At 41.3% G+C, this 13,809-nt stretch overlaps 1 protein-coding gene across 2 annotated transcripts in view; it reads right to left on the reverse strand.

The window, feature by feature from the left end:
• The window catches only part of OTOG (otogelin), a 180,046-nt gene that overhangs the window by 133,387 nt on the left and 32,850 nt on the right, over positions 1-13,809 (reverse strand). For both annotated transcript variants that reach the window (XM_077321603.1, XM_077321602.1), the window contains exons 16-18: positions 6,103-6,235; positions 4,280-4,457; positions 1,354-1,478 (exon numbers count right to left, since the gene is read on the reverse strand). In XM_077321603.1, coding sequence (XP_077177718.1) covers positions 1,354-1,478; positions 4,280-4,457; positions 6,103-6,235 — 436 coding nt within the window. The remainder of the gene's footprint in view (positions 1-1,353; positions 1,479-4,279; positions 4,458-6,102; positions 6,236-13,809) is intronic.

The raw sequence follows: 13,809 nt of genomic DNA on the forward strand, positions 1-13,809 counted from the left end.
CCATGGTATAAAACAATTTAAAAAGACCATTCTAGAGCATCATATTTAGTAAATATAACAACACGTAATCTTAGAATGGCCCTAACATCTTTGCGGTTTGAAATGATGCCATCAGCCATGCTCTCTGGGCGATATCTCCGAATACCAACAGCCCAACACCTGTGCATATGTGGAAATCCATCTGTGGAGGACCTGCCCCACTATGTTTTGGCTTGTCCCCTGTACTCCGAACCCAGGGGCAAATTCCTTGCCAAGTTATTACCAAACTCTCACCCTATTTCTGATTTTAACAAAGTCACCTATCTGTTATCAGATGTCGACCCCTATATCTCATATAGGGTGGCACTTTTTGCTCTGGCTGCCAGGAAGATTCGAGCTAATGCATTTTTACAGGAGCCTCCACCTTGATACACCATTTTATCCCTTTTATTGTAACTTAGTTGTCCATGTTTACATTTTTAGGTACACAATATTGGAGAAATATTGTTCTATTTATTTATATTTGTGCCATATTGTTTTAATTGTGTTTTGTATTGGCCTTTGGCTACATACAATAAATGTTATCGTATCGTATCGTACCTAAAAATAGCTATCCCAAATCTTTCCTATCCAGGAGACCATTTTTTTGTACGAAGCCCAGTATAAATTTGCAAAATGGGGCCTCTTCCATGTCATTTTCATCATCCCATCCCACATGTGTAATCTCATAAATCATGAAATACATTTTTTAATTTTAATTATACATTTACACTGGTAGATTTCCATTCTTGTCCCATAATGCTTTCTGCAGTTTAAGATTAGTGCTACCTTTATAAACTGCTATACCCACTTTACTAAAAATTAGATGCCTTTTAATTAAAACTTTTTAAATAAGTGGGGATAGTTTACGCTATTTCCCTAAAAAATCACTAGTTTAACTGTAATAACTATCATACTCTCTTGGTCCTAGATAAGAACTTGGCCTATGGCAACAATGCATTCTTTAGAATAAAGGTAAAGGTAAAGGTATCCCCTGTGCAAGCACCGAGTCATGTCTGACCCTTGGGGTGACGCCCTCCAGTGTTTTCATGGCAGACTCAATACGGGGTGGTTTGCCAGTGCCTTCCCCAGTCATTACCATTTACCCCCCAGCAAGCTGGGTACTTATTTTACCGACCTCAAGGATGGAAGGCTGAGTCAACCTTGAGCCGGCTGCTGGGATCGAACTCCCAGCCTCATGGGCAAAGCTTTCAGACGGCTGCCTTACCACTCTGCGCCACAAGAGGCTCTTATTCTTTAGAATAATGCTGTAATATTGCAACTTAATAGTATTTTTCAAAGTATGTTTACAGATACCTTCATCTTTGAACTCACCTGCTTGCAGGTGAACATCACATGGATCCACCGGTGAATTATCTTGCTCAGAACCACAGGCTGATGAAGTTTTCCAGGCATTTCCAAAAAGCTGAGGTGTACTTTCTGGCACTCCTACTGGAGATCTTTTTTATTTCATTAAAAAAATAAAACAATATTGTTACAAAAGGACATTAGAAAAATAGTAAGTACAATCTAGATCCATTCAAATTAATAGCATGGCAGCCTTTCACTTACAAAAGAACATAGATTGGTTCTAACGAGGCTAAACACATGCTAGGGATGGCTTTTTACTACATTTTGGGACTGTTGTTTTATCATTTATTAACTTTAACATTGGTACAACAAAAATTGAGTCCAATAGCACCTTTAAAATCAACAAAGATTTATTCAAGACATGAGTTTTCGTGGGCATGCACACTTCATCAGACAAAATCAAGATCTGGGTGAGGGAAGAGTGAAATTGTTGCCTTAAAAGAGCTTGCCCCACCTGATTTCTTGGAACCATCATTAGTCACAGACTTCAGGCCAGGGAAGGGTAGTGATTCTGTTCCAGAAGGCTTATACCCTCAGGGTGCTCACAGCCCCAATGGTCCCAAGTCTTGAATGTGTTTGTCTCAGGAGGGACACAGCCAAGAGCTTGGCTATCTGGGTGGCATACTGGATTCCCAACTCATGGCCAGATGCCCTGTCAGGACTGCTGGAGGTGGTGGCCATCTGGGCACTGCAGTGCCCTAGACTGTTCGTTTTGGAAGATTTCTATGTCCGTGAGGATCTTCCACCCTCTGGAAATGGCCGAAACCTGGTGTTGTCCAGGGCAACACTGGGGTCCTTGCAGTTTGCTGCTGGCCCCATCCATCAAGCAGACCACACCCTGGACTTGATCTTCAGTGCCGGGTTGGAAGTGGACCTGACTGAGGCCAATGCTATATCATGGTTGAACCACTATGCCCTGAAGGCTCGGCACTGTATGCCACCCCCACCCCATTTGGATGGAGGGCATATTTTAGCCCACCCACAAAGACTTATGGATCTGCAGGATTCAATAGTCCCCAGTGTCTCATTGGCTGATATGATCAACAATTGCATAGTCAAATGTTGACTGCCATCCATGAGCACTCCCCAACATCCTCTCTCCCCCAATATCCGGTGGACTCGTTGGTATACAGTGGAGCTACATGAGAACGGAGCAAAGACTACTTGAGTGAGTTTGGAGGAAAACTTGTGAAGAACTTCGAGAACATCTTATAGGAGACTTATGAAAGCCTATGAGATGGAAGTGAAGACTGTAAAACAAGCATTATGTTGTTTCCATCACATCCACGAGCTCGCAACCAACATAATTATTTAGGGTAGTTCATTCCCTCGAAGGAGGGTATCAAAATAATAGTCAATTAGGTGTCAACTGTGAGGAATTTGGACATATCCTTGATGCTTTAGGCTCATCCTGCATTGAGCAGGGGGTTGGAATAGATGGCCTGTATGCCCCCTTCCTTCCAACTCCACGATTCTATGACTCTGACCAGGCCATGGGGTCAAAATGGCACTGGTCACTTAACTGATGATCGCTGGAAACAGCTGGACTAGGGTGGGTCAGCACTGTTTGCATTACTTGATTTTAAGTCAGCATTCACCATTGTTGATCACGAGCTTTTAGCTTGCTTCTTCACCACCACCAGGACACAACAGACAGCTTTCCAATGGCTGATCTCCTTTCTATGGGTCATGGACAGAGGGTAGCAATAAGGAACATGCAATTGTACTAATGCCATCTCCCTTGTGGAGTAGTGCAAGGTACAATTCTCTCCCAACTTTGTTTAACAACTTCATGCACCAATATGTGGATGACACTCAACTCTACCTCCTGATGGATGGCTATCCAAATTTATCCCCCAACTTTGCCAAATGTTTGGAATCAACGACGGGATGCCTCAAGCAGTCGCCTGAACGTCAACTCTTCAAAGACAGAAGTCCTATAGTTGGGTTTTCATTACTTTTGGCTACAACAATAGTTTCTGCACAGTCTTCCTTGATAAGTATCTCTGGTTGCCACCTATAATTCTTCTAGTTCACGTTCACTTCATCTTAGTGATGCAAACCTCTTCTTTATATGGCCTTTAAACACTTCAGGAATTTTACTTTGTATTTTGGCACTAAGAATGTTTTCATGTGTTTCTTCACCTTTATTCTAATTTTCAGTATTAATAAATCATGCTCAGTCTCATAATAAGCTCCTGCTCTTGTTTTAACAGACATAATTGCATTTTATGCTTCTTATTATGTAATTTATTTGATTTCTATATTGGCTGTCAACTGATGTTCATGTATACAATAGTTGATTTATCCATAATGTGCAAGAAACGTTGATGCGGAGAAGTCACTGTATTTTTGAGACTTTTCCAAAGAAATCACCCAACCTCTACTGACCACTTAAAATCTACCATGAAAGACAAGGATTAAGTGCTTAGGTGACTGATGGACTACTCCAAGTACACAGTCCATATTCTCACATTAAAAAAAAAACCCTAAAAACATTCAAGCAAAAGACAGTAGGACATTTCAGATGAAGAACACACTGTTAAATGAAGGTAAACTCAGATAATATATTATAGGTTTTATTTACAAAATGTTTTGCAAACATGTCACAGCAGATTACCTAGAAGCTAACAGTTGGGGGGGGGACAAATCAGGGTGCCTGCTAATTGGAACATGAAATGAAAGAATTTTTAAAAGTTTGGCATTTCAACTAAATATAGTACACCTCTTATTCAAGGTGACTATTATGGATTCAAGTTCTCCAACATGATTTATTCTAATACACCAAAATGATCCATTCTACCATTCTACTGAACTGGGTGAAAAGAACATTCTAGATAATCAGGATAAGTCAAGGTATGTCTGTAAAAAGAGTTTTAATGACACTTACAGAAAATCATCTTCAGTGTTCCCATTAAATGTTCCACATAGACCCACAGAATCATCTTTCCATCTTGCATCAGCTTGGAGATAAAGTCTCAAGCCCTCCCAGTCATATAATATTTGTAATCCAATATATGATTTTATTTGCAAAAATACTGAGGAAAGTTTCCGTATTTCAAAAGAATCTAGAAAAGAAAAATTAGAGAAACATTAAAAAATAGTAGCCTAACTTATTCTTAAGAGTTCAGAATTTTTAATCTCCATTTAATCAATATTTTAATACTGTTATTGATTATATATTTTGTATCAATGTTTCTTCAGATACAGATTAATCAAAGTATTGTGTGAAAATACATGATCTTGTATATTGTTTAAAGTCCTATTGACTTGGTTCTTCCCCTTTCTTGGATTCCAAGGAAATTCACAAACAGAACTCCATTGGATTTCCCCCCATCCGAAGGCCACACCCGTTCAATCAACATTTGGGATTCCACTTTAGTGTCAGACCTATAGACAAGCCTTTGTTGTGGATCCTCAATTTCCTCCAGCCATTTCTCCCCTTTTCTTTTTCCTGTTGAAATGTGCATCGCACAGCAGGAGGGTTGAAAACTGCTTCCAAAGATTGCCATCTGCCCCTTCTCCTCTCAACCTGTCAATTTCTTTTTTAAAAAGTAAAGGGAACTTGGTACAGTCTGATTTATGCTTGTTTGGTTTTTTTAACCATTCTACCCAGGCAAAAAAAGATTGGGGAAACCTTTACATATCTGTTTATCTGCTCCACAATCAGACCTAGGCTTTATACCTCCATCAGTGAGATTTTAATCTGAAGTTCAGAATTTTATGAATTCTAACCTAGCTCTGGGTGTTAACTTTTTTTCCTCACAGAAGTAGCCATGCCAATATTACATTTTTTGCTTTTGAAAAGATCACATTTTAAAAATGGTCATATCATGTTTTCAAAACAAAGCAAAAAACAAAACAAAAACAAAAAATGGAGTACTGTTCTAAACAAGCCCCAAACCTACAACAGCATGAAATAACTACTTCATTCACATGCTGCATTTTATACTAGTTTGCATGCAGAATGCAAGAATGCATGCAGCATTCTTAAATCATGGCAAAGCTAAAGATTAAAATAACAAAAGTCCAGATAATGTATCAAGATTTTCTTAAACAGCATAAAAATGAGATAGTGTCTCAGAAATATTCTAATGAACTTAAACTTTACAACTGCAACAAATAGTAAAATTTTCACCTCCCCAACTCACATCTCTAAAGGACAAGTTCAATTCCAGAAGATTCTGAATTTTCTCAAGCTAAGAACTTCCACAATCAACCATCTTCCCAAACATACCCAGGCAAGAGGCAGCCAAAAAACAATGGGATTCAGACGGAAGACCTGGAAGCTGTGTTCCGTTTTCCTGCAAGCCTTTCTAGAAAAGTAGATGGTAGCAAGAAGGTGGTGGTGGTGGTTGCTGACAGAAGGATGGTTATTCCAATTACAGTCATAATGACAACAACAGTAACATAAGAGGGTTTTCGCTTTCATCACATTTAACTAAAGTGGTTTATTTTTAGACTTTCAAAAAGCATTTCTGGGGAAAAAATTGTTTTGTGGAGTTCACACACCCCTAAAAAATACATGGATGTGTTGTCAAGCTAGTCAACTTCTGAGATATTATGAAGTGATGAAATAATTAAAGAAAAAAGAAGCAAACAATGACATAGAATTGTAAATAGAAGAAACAATTGTATAAACAGGATAATATGCATAATTTAAAATAACATTCTTGGAAGGATTATTTTAATTGAATATTTATTGTTTCTTACCATCAATATAAGGCAGATTAATTTTGTACTGGTCATATACCAAAACATCTCCCAAATGGGTCAAAGTCACTTGCCTCTTGGGGTCCTGGTCAAGCACAAGGCTGACTGACTGGATACAGGCTCCATCTTGGTTCTAGGCATATCATAAAGGGAAGCATTTTAGGATGGTTTGGTGGAGTTAATTATGAAGCAAGGTCAGAATAAGATTCATTAATAGATTTTTTTTAAAACAGAAAAAGATTCATAATTAAATTAAACATCAAAACAATTAAAAACCATGACCCTGTTTAAGTATTTTAATTGTATGAATGCATACATCAATATATCTAAATCTCAAAATGGCCAAATCTATGAAGACTTAAATCCAGAGACTGAATAGACAAGACAGATCTTTCTAAAAACCTGGGGAAAAGTCCCAGGTTTGCATAAAAACCTGAAATCTTTAACTGCTCCGCGGGAGCGGTATAAATAAAACAGTAAGGGCCCTTGGGGTGGGCCCAGTCTGGGATGGGGAAAGGCGCCCATTGACCCCTTCCCCCCGGCATGACAAGCGGAGGGCCCAATCGGCAAAGCACCTGCCGATTGGGCCCTCTGCTTGTCAGACCGGGGTCATGGAGCTAATTGGCCCCTTGGCCCTGGCCTGATGAGTCAGGAGGCGCAAAGCACCTCCTGACCCATCCACCCCCCACGCCGCCATTACCATACTGCCCAGCACAATGACAGGTAGCCGGCCAGGCCAGCCTGGTGCAGGCAGCAGGGGTGTGGCTTCACCCCCGGGAAAGGGACAGCCCTGCCGCATCATGGACGCGGCGCCCCTGTCCTTTTCCCGGCCCCGAGGCCTCAGATTACGGCAGGAGCCAGGCGGGGAGGGAGGTTTCAAAGCCACCTGTCCTTGGGGGGGGGGGGGCTATCTAGCGGCTGCTGTATTTTGTATACAGCGGGTTTAATGTCTAGTCTAAAATAAAAGCAATGCATTAGAGGGCTTAAGAATTTCAAAACAACAGTAGTACCAGTGCTTAAGAAAGGAACGCCATCTCAGTTGCTGCAGTGGAAGTCACTAGGCTTTGAAATGAATATACTAATGAAATTAACATTTTTATTTACAGAGGAGTACAGAGGAGAGCGACGGGGTACAGAGGAGAGCGACGAAGATGATCTGGGGCCAAAGGACCAAGCCCTATGAAGATAGGTTGAGGGACTTGGGAATGTTCAGCCTGGAGAAAAGGAGGTTGAGAGGGGAACATGATAGCCCTCTTTAAGTATTTGAAAGTTTGTCACTTGGAGGAGGGCAGGATGCTGTTTCCATTGGCTGCAGAGGAGAGGACACGCAGTAATGGGTTTAAACTACAAGTACAACGATATAGGCTTGATATCAGGAAAAAAAAATTTCACAGTCAAGGGTAGTTCAGCAATGGAATAGGCTGCCTAAGGAGGTCGTGAGCTCCCCCTTACTGGCAGTCTTTAAGCAAAGGTTGGATACACACTTTTCTTGGATACTTTAGGATGCTTAGGGTTGATCCTGCGTAGAGCAGGGGGTTGGACTAGATGGCCTGTATGGCCCCTTCCAACTCTATGATTCTATGATTCTATGATTTCAGGTGTTACCAATCCATATCGAAGAAAAAAATAAATTATGGCAAAGGACAATAAATAAATTTATATTAAATAGGAAAAAGTCAAGAATAAAATTTAAGGTGTTACAAGAGGATAAAAAAACGGGAAGTCCTTGAAATACTAAATATTAATTTATACAGACAAGCAGCAGCATTAGTTTGAATCACAGACTGAATAACTGATCTTCAAGGAAGTAATATTAAATTAGAGATGATGAATATTAAAGATATCCCCCTCTACGACTCTGTTACCATATGTTAATTGTGTCTTTTCCTGTTTTCTGTAAACTGCCCTGAGCCCTTGGGGAGGGCGGTAAATAAATAAATAAATAAATAAATAAATAAATAAATAAATAAATAAATAAATAAATAAATAAATAAATAAATAAATAAATAAATAAATAAATTACAGGTTGAAGCATCGCTAAGAATGATCCAGAAGCAAGGATATGGTTTAAATGTAAAGCAAGATTAAGCCCATAAATTTCACCAATGATTTCCTTTAATTAATGCTTATCATGATTTGAATTCAAGAATGAAAGTAGACAATCTAATCTGCAGGAACATGATGGACAAACAAGAGAAAATAAAATAATGACGAGCTATTAAGGAAAAAGGAAAGAATATACTCTGGTTATTACCAAATAACCTCAAAAATGAAAGAGTAGAATACGAGAGAAGTTCAGCTGAGATAAAAAAACTGTTTTTGAAAAACTGATAATGGGCGATACAAAACATCTGTTGGGGAAAATTTACACATTGCTTTCGCAATATGATTCTGAAAGAGCAAGTCAAAGATTGGATAACAAAATGGGCTCAAAATAGTGGAGAGAATATAAGTATGGATCAATGAACTAAAGTTTACTGAATGTCAAATGTTAAAAGAAAATTGATATAAAATATCTTATAGAGTTACCCCACTAAAGATTAATAAGAGTTATAATGGAAAATGTTGGAAATGTAATGAAATAAATGCATCATATTATCATAGTGCGCTTATCAGAGAACAGGGAAATAGTGGATTATGATTCACGATAAAATGCAAGATATTGAAAATTAGACTTGCACTGGATCCAAAATGCATGTTACTAAATATAGTATCAAAATGTATATTGAACTTTTAAAATATACATTTATAACTTTTAAAATGTTACCAGCTGTCAGGATCTTAAATGCACCCAGATGGAAAAGAGAATCTTTACCAGATCTTGCAGAGTGGTTAGAAATATTGATGGAATATGGATCAAAGGCAAAACTTACATATTGGAATCTCAATTTTAGACTATATTGGTTGATATAACGAGATGGAAAGAAATAATTGATATACACGAGGTATATGTAAACAATGAAAATACAAATTTGGAGGGGAACAATAGGTACACTGGAAAATTATATGACATATTGTGACATCAGCTTCATATTCCTAGTTTTAAAAATGAAGCATGTACTGTCTTTTTCTTTTCTATACTCTATCTTCTTGTTTGAATAATTTTTTTACACCAAACCCCCACCACCACCACCTCCACCAGTACTGCCATTCTTCAAGCCTTGTTTTCTGTTCGTAAAAGACATCATCCTTTCTGAGGCTGCTTTGGCCTTCAAGAGGAAACGTAAGAGCCAGGCCTGGCAGCAACCACCAGAAAGTTTGAAAACCTAATTTGCATGACTTACCCAGGACTGGATGCTTCAGTGGCAATCACCCCATGAAAGGTAAACATTTTATTTTCTTTTGAATTGCTTGTTTGAACCACCCCTTTAACATTATACCTTAAATACAAGACTTAAAAGCCCAGGATTGAAAATCCCAATAAGCAGTCTTGTGGTAAACAGGAAAACTTTATTAGAAATGTATAAAGAACACAAGAAAGACTTACCTGGCTGAAACTAAATTACACATAAACTAGCATACCTTTAGGAAACCTCTAGAGCCCCTCCCCCAAAGTTGATTCTTGGTTCATTGATTAGTGGCTCGGACTCAGGGCTATTCCGCATGACTTTAATATAGCAGAAGGCTTGCAAATTGTAAACGCTACTAATTTGCAGTTCCGCAAAACGTCGCACACAATCTGCCACACTCCTGAAACAGTCCCGCAAAAAGCGATTCGTTGTAGCGCTTAAAGGGAAATCGGGGAAAGTGGATTCACCCTCCGAAAAGCACTACACTCTTGCAAGCAATCTGCAACACTAGCGAAAAAGACCTGTGCGTCCCATTGTTGCGGTTTCAACAAAGTCCCTCCCCCTGGTTCTGTCCTCCGAACTTCCGGCGAAGCGATCGCCATTTTTTTTTCTCGGAGCGAGCAGAAAGCAACGAATCAGCGAGCCTTCATTCACCCAGCGAGGCTTCTCCGGCTACAGTCCCTCCACATAAGTGCTTTAAAGCTCCCCTAAGTCCCCAAGCACAACACAGCCCCGTTTGCAAGTTCCCTTTATTTTCGGCTGAAAATCGCACCCATTCAGGGGGGGATTTTTCTTTTCACTTGGGGGGAGCATGGTAACGATGAATCACCAGCTCACACACCAGCTGCCAGCTAGATGGGTCTCTCCGTTGCAACGAATCAAGGCATATTCGTTGCAATGTGTGTGTGTGTTTAACCTGTTCTTAAGGAGAAAGGGGCTTTCCCGGGGCATGATAACAACCGCCCATTGGCTGTACGCTTGATTGACGGCCAGGGGCGGGACAAAGCACAGAAAAAATCGCTTCCTGTCTAGCGATTTTTGCAAGACCGGAAACCTGTGGGAAACGAATGAAACGCTACTGAATTCCACTAAAAAGGCAGGTATGCGTAACGCCGAGATTGCACTTTTAAAAATAGCGTTTCCGCTGTGTGGGACCAATTGGCAACATTGGTCCTTGTGAGGAAAGGCCCCCAGTGTCATCTGTGGCGGCACTGGGACTATTGCAATTTGTTGTCAGTCCCACCCATCCGGCATGCCACAACCTAGATCTGATCCTTGGGGCAGGGCTGAAAATTGACTTGATAGCAGCAAAGGACATTTCTTGGTCAGACCACTTTACCCTGAAGGCCTGGTTCAGTATCAACACCCCCACCCTTCATTGTTCATTGAACTTTGCCTGTAGATGCCTTTGTACTAGTCTTTTGAATAAAGCTTCCTTTTGGATTTCACAAACCCTGTGGTCTCGAGAACTGGCTTTGCAAGGACTTGACTCGGGCATCTTCTGCCTAGTCCCTGTTCTCAAAGCTTTGTCATGAGTTTTCCTCCAAACTCACTCTAGCTTTCTCAGCTCGCATATCTTGCATAGTTCCTGTGTGGCAAGGGGCCTGTTTGAGGTGGGGTTGAATACAATGTCGAAGAGCGATTTCATCATTAGTGGCCAACATTCGGCTGTGCCAGTCATTGACCAGCTCTTCCAGTAGTTGACTGGGGCATTGGTTCCCGCAGAGCATTCAGAAAACCTTCAGGATCCATAAGACACTGTGGACAGGCTAAAATATGCCTTCTGTGGTCTGGGCCCCACATACCTTAGGGCCCGCCTTCTGCTCTATGTTCCCCTCAGAGCCTTACACTCTGCAGGAACAAACTTACTGATCATACCGAGGGAAGTGCACTTGGCCTTGACCAGGGCCAGGGCTTTTTTGGTCCCTACCTGGTGGAATCCCAGAAGAGCTACGGGCCCTACGGGATCTCTCAGCATTCCACAGGGTCTGTAAGACGGAGCTCTTCTGCCAGGTTTATGGTTGAGGCCGGCGCACCAGGACGATCTGGACCCCCCCCCCACACACACACACACACCTGGATCATGCTACTGGCAGCTTGAGATCTGGTTTCCTCGTGTCCACCCCTGAAATGGTACTTGGGGTTTTGTCTTGGATATTGGATAGTCTATTGTTGACTGTGTATTTTAGGGGGGCTTATTGGGGAATTTTTATCTGTTGCAACCTGCCATGAGCCTTCTCAGGAGTGGCGGGCTAAAAATCAAATACATAAATAAAATGTTACTAGTGTTGAGACTTTGCAGCTTCTAGCAAAGTCATTGAGAGCAGGATGAGATAAGGTGTTCTGACGGTTAGATGCTTTGGTATGCAAAGGGAGGACAGGAACCAATAGGCGATTTATGACACTCGCTTGGGAGTCTCCAAGAGAATTCAGGTGAAACTCGGATAAGGAACCGGGGTTCATGACACTACCACCCTGTTTTGCATCTAGCATTTTGGGGGAAGGTGGTTAAAAGGGCCACCGCAGACCAACTGCTGCATACCTAGGTGAAGTTACAGTCTTGGATTCATTCTATTCTGACCATAGCATGAAAACAATTCTGGTTGCCTTAATGGATGACCTACAGATACTACTGGACCAGGGAAGGTTGGCTCTGCTTGTGTTACTTGAGCTCACGACAATGTTCAATGTAGGGGTTCATGAGCTCTTAGCATACCACCTTGCCGATGCCAAGGGTCAGCCCTTTGGTGGGTCAGCCCTTCGGTGGCAAACACAATCACATTAATGCCATTTCCACTGTGGGATTCCACAAGGTGCAATTCTCTCCCCAACTTTGTTTAAAAAAATTATGTGTCCTCTTGCCCAGCTGGTCTGGGGCTTTGGGCTTGGGTGCCACCAATGTAGATGACACCCAGCTCTAACTCCTTGTGGAGGGCTGCCTAGATATCCTCCAGACAATTTTGTCTGGAAGCAATGACAGGATAGCTCAGTCAGGGTCACCTGAAACTCAGTCATTCAAAGACAGAGGTCCTGTGGCAGGGTAAGAAAGGACCAGGCGAGGAAGCACACTTGCCCTATCTGGACGGGGTGCAATGGTTGCATTCTCAGCCAAAAATTAGGGTGTGATCTTCGATGCCTCCTTACCTATATATGTGGAGGTCTCCAGACTAGCACGGCTGGTGTTTTTTTCACCTTTGCCAAGCCAAATGTTATCTGGCCCCAAAACACCTGGTCATAGCCATCCATGCAACGGTCCCCTCTAGATTGGTAACTCACTTTACGTGGGCTTTCCCTTATCCTTGCTCCTGAATGCAGCAGGTGGGGTACTCAGAGGAACTTCCTGCAGGACACATATTCATCCTGTGCTTCAGTAACTATACTGGCTCCTGGAGGTATTGGTACTCACCCATAAGGCCATTCACGGTCTGGACCCCACATATCTGAGAGACTGCCTTTCTATCTATACTCCACTCTGCAACTTCCAACCAACTGGTGGTCCCTGGCCCCAAGGAAACACATCTGATCGTAGTCTAGCTCTAGGAAATCTGACAACATCCCAACCTAGGACTGCTGATGTTGATGTTGTTGATACTATTTGCTTCAATTTCATTTAAATTTTTAAAAGTGTGCAAAAGCCAAAAAGCACCACATGCATTCCTCTCCAGTTACCTCACTTACCAATAAAATATTTCCCAGAGGCTATAATGAAAAAAAGATTACAGTGACTGTATTAGGACAGAAAACATGAATGAAATCCGGGAAATAACATGAAAAATACAAAGGCTTTCCATGAGGAGTTCAGAATATATGTCACAGCATATATGGCAAAGAGTATAAAAAACTTTTCACTGCAAAAGTAGGTGAACTTGTGAATTGGATCTTGACGGAAAGTTTTATTATTTGGTTTTGTACACAAGCAAGCTGTTCTCACCAACACCAGCCACTGTTGAGATTTAAATTTGCAGACAAAACCCAACAGCTTAGAGGGAGGATGAATTGTAAAGCAACCCTTGGAAATGGCCCAACCCCCACAGAGGAGGAAGAGCAGTCAATCTAACTTGAGTAAGGCGATGGCTGCTGGCACACATTCATCCAACTCCTGCCTGCCTTGCACATGACAGGAAGTACTAGCTCATAGTTGTGGTGGCTTACGCCCACCTCACATGTTACAAGGACTACCCACTCACAGCAACAGTCCCACCAGTTTTGTTTTGTTGCCAGGTAGGTTTTGGTGCGGTGTTGGCTTTCCTGGCCATCAGTTCACTGTCCAATCTGCCACTGACCTGGATAGAACACCTTCATTTCTTTGCAGAAATGAGTTCTTTCAATATTGCAGTTTAGCAGGGCTCTCCCAAACTGCAGGATTGTTTTGCATGTAGCATTCATGAAAAACCACTCCAATGGATTTCCTAACTTG

The sequence above is a fragment of the Paroedura picta genome, chromosome 2, assembly GCF_049243985.1.
Source record: "Paroedura picta isolate Pp20150507F chromosome 2, Ppicta_v3.0, whole genome shotgun sequence".
Classification (NCBI taxonomy): domain Eukaryota; kingdom Metazoa; phylum Chordata; class Lepidosauria; order Squamata; family Gekkonidae; genus Paroedura; species Paroedura picta.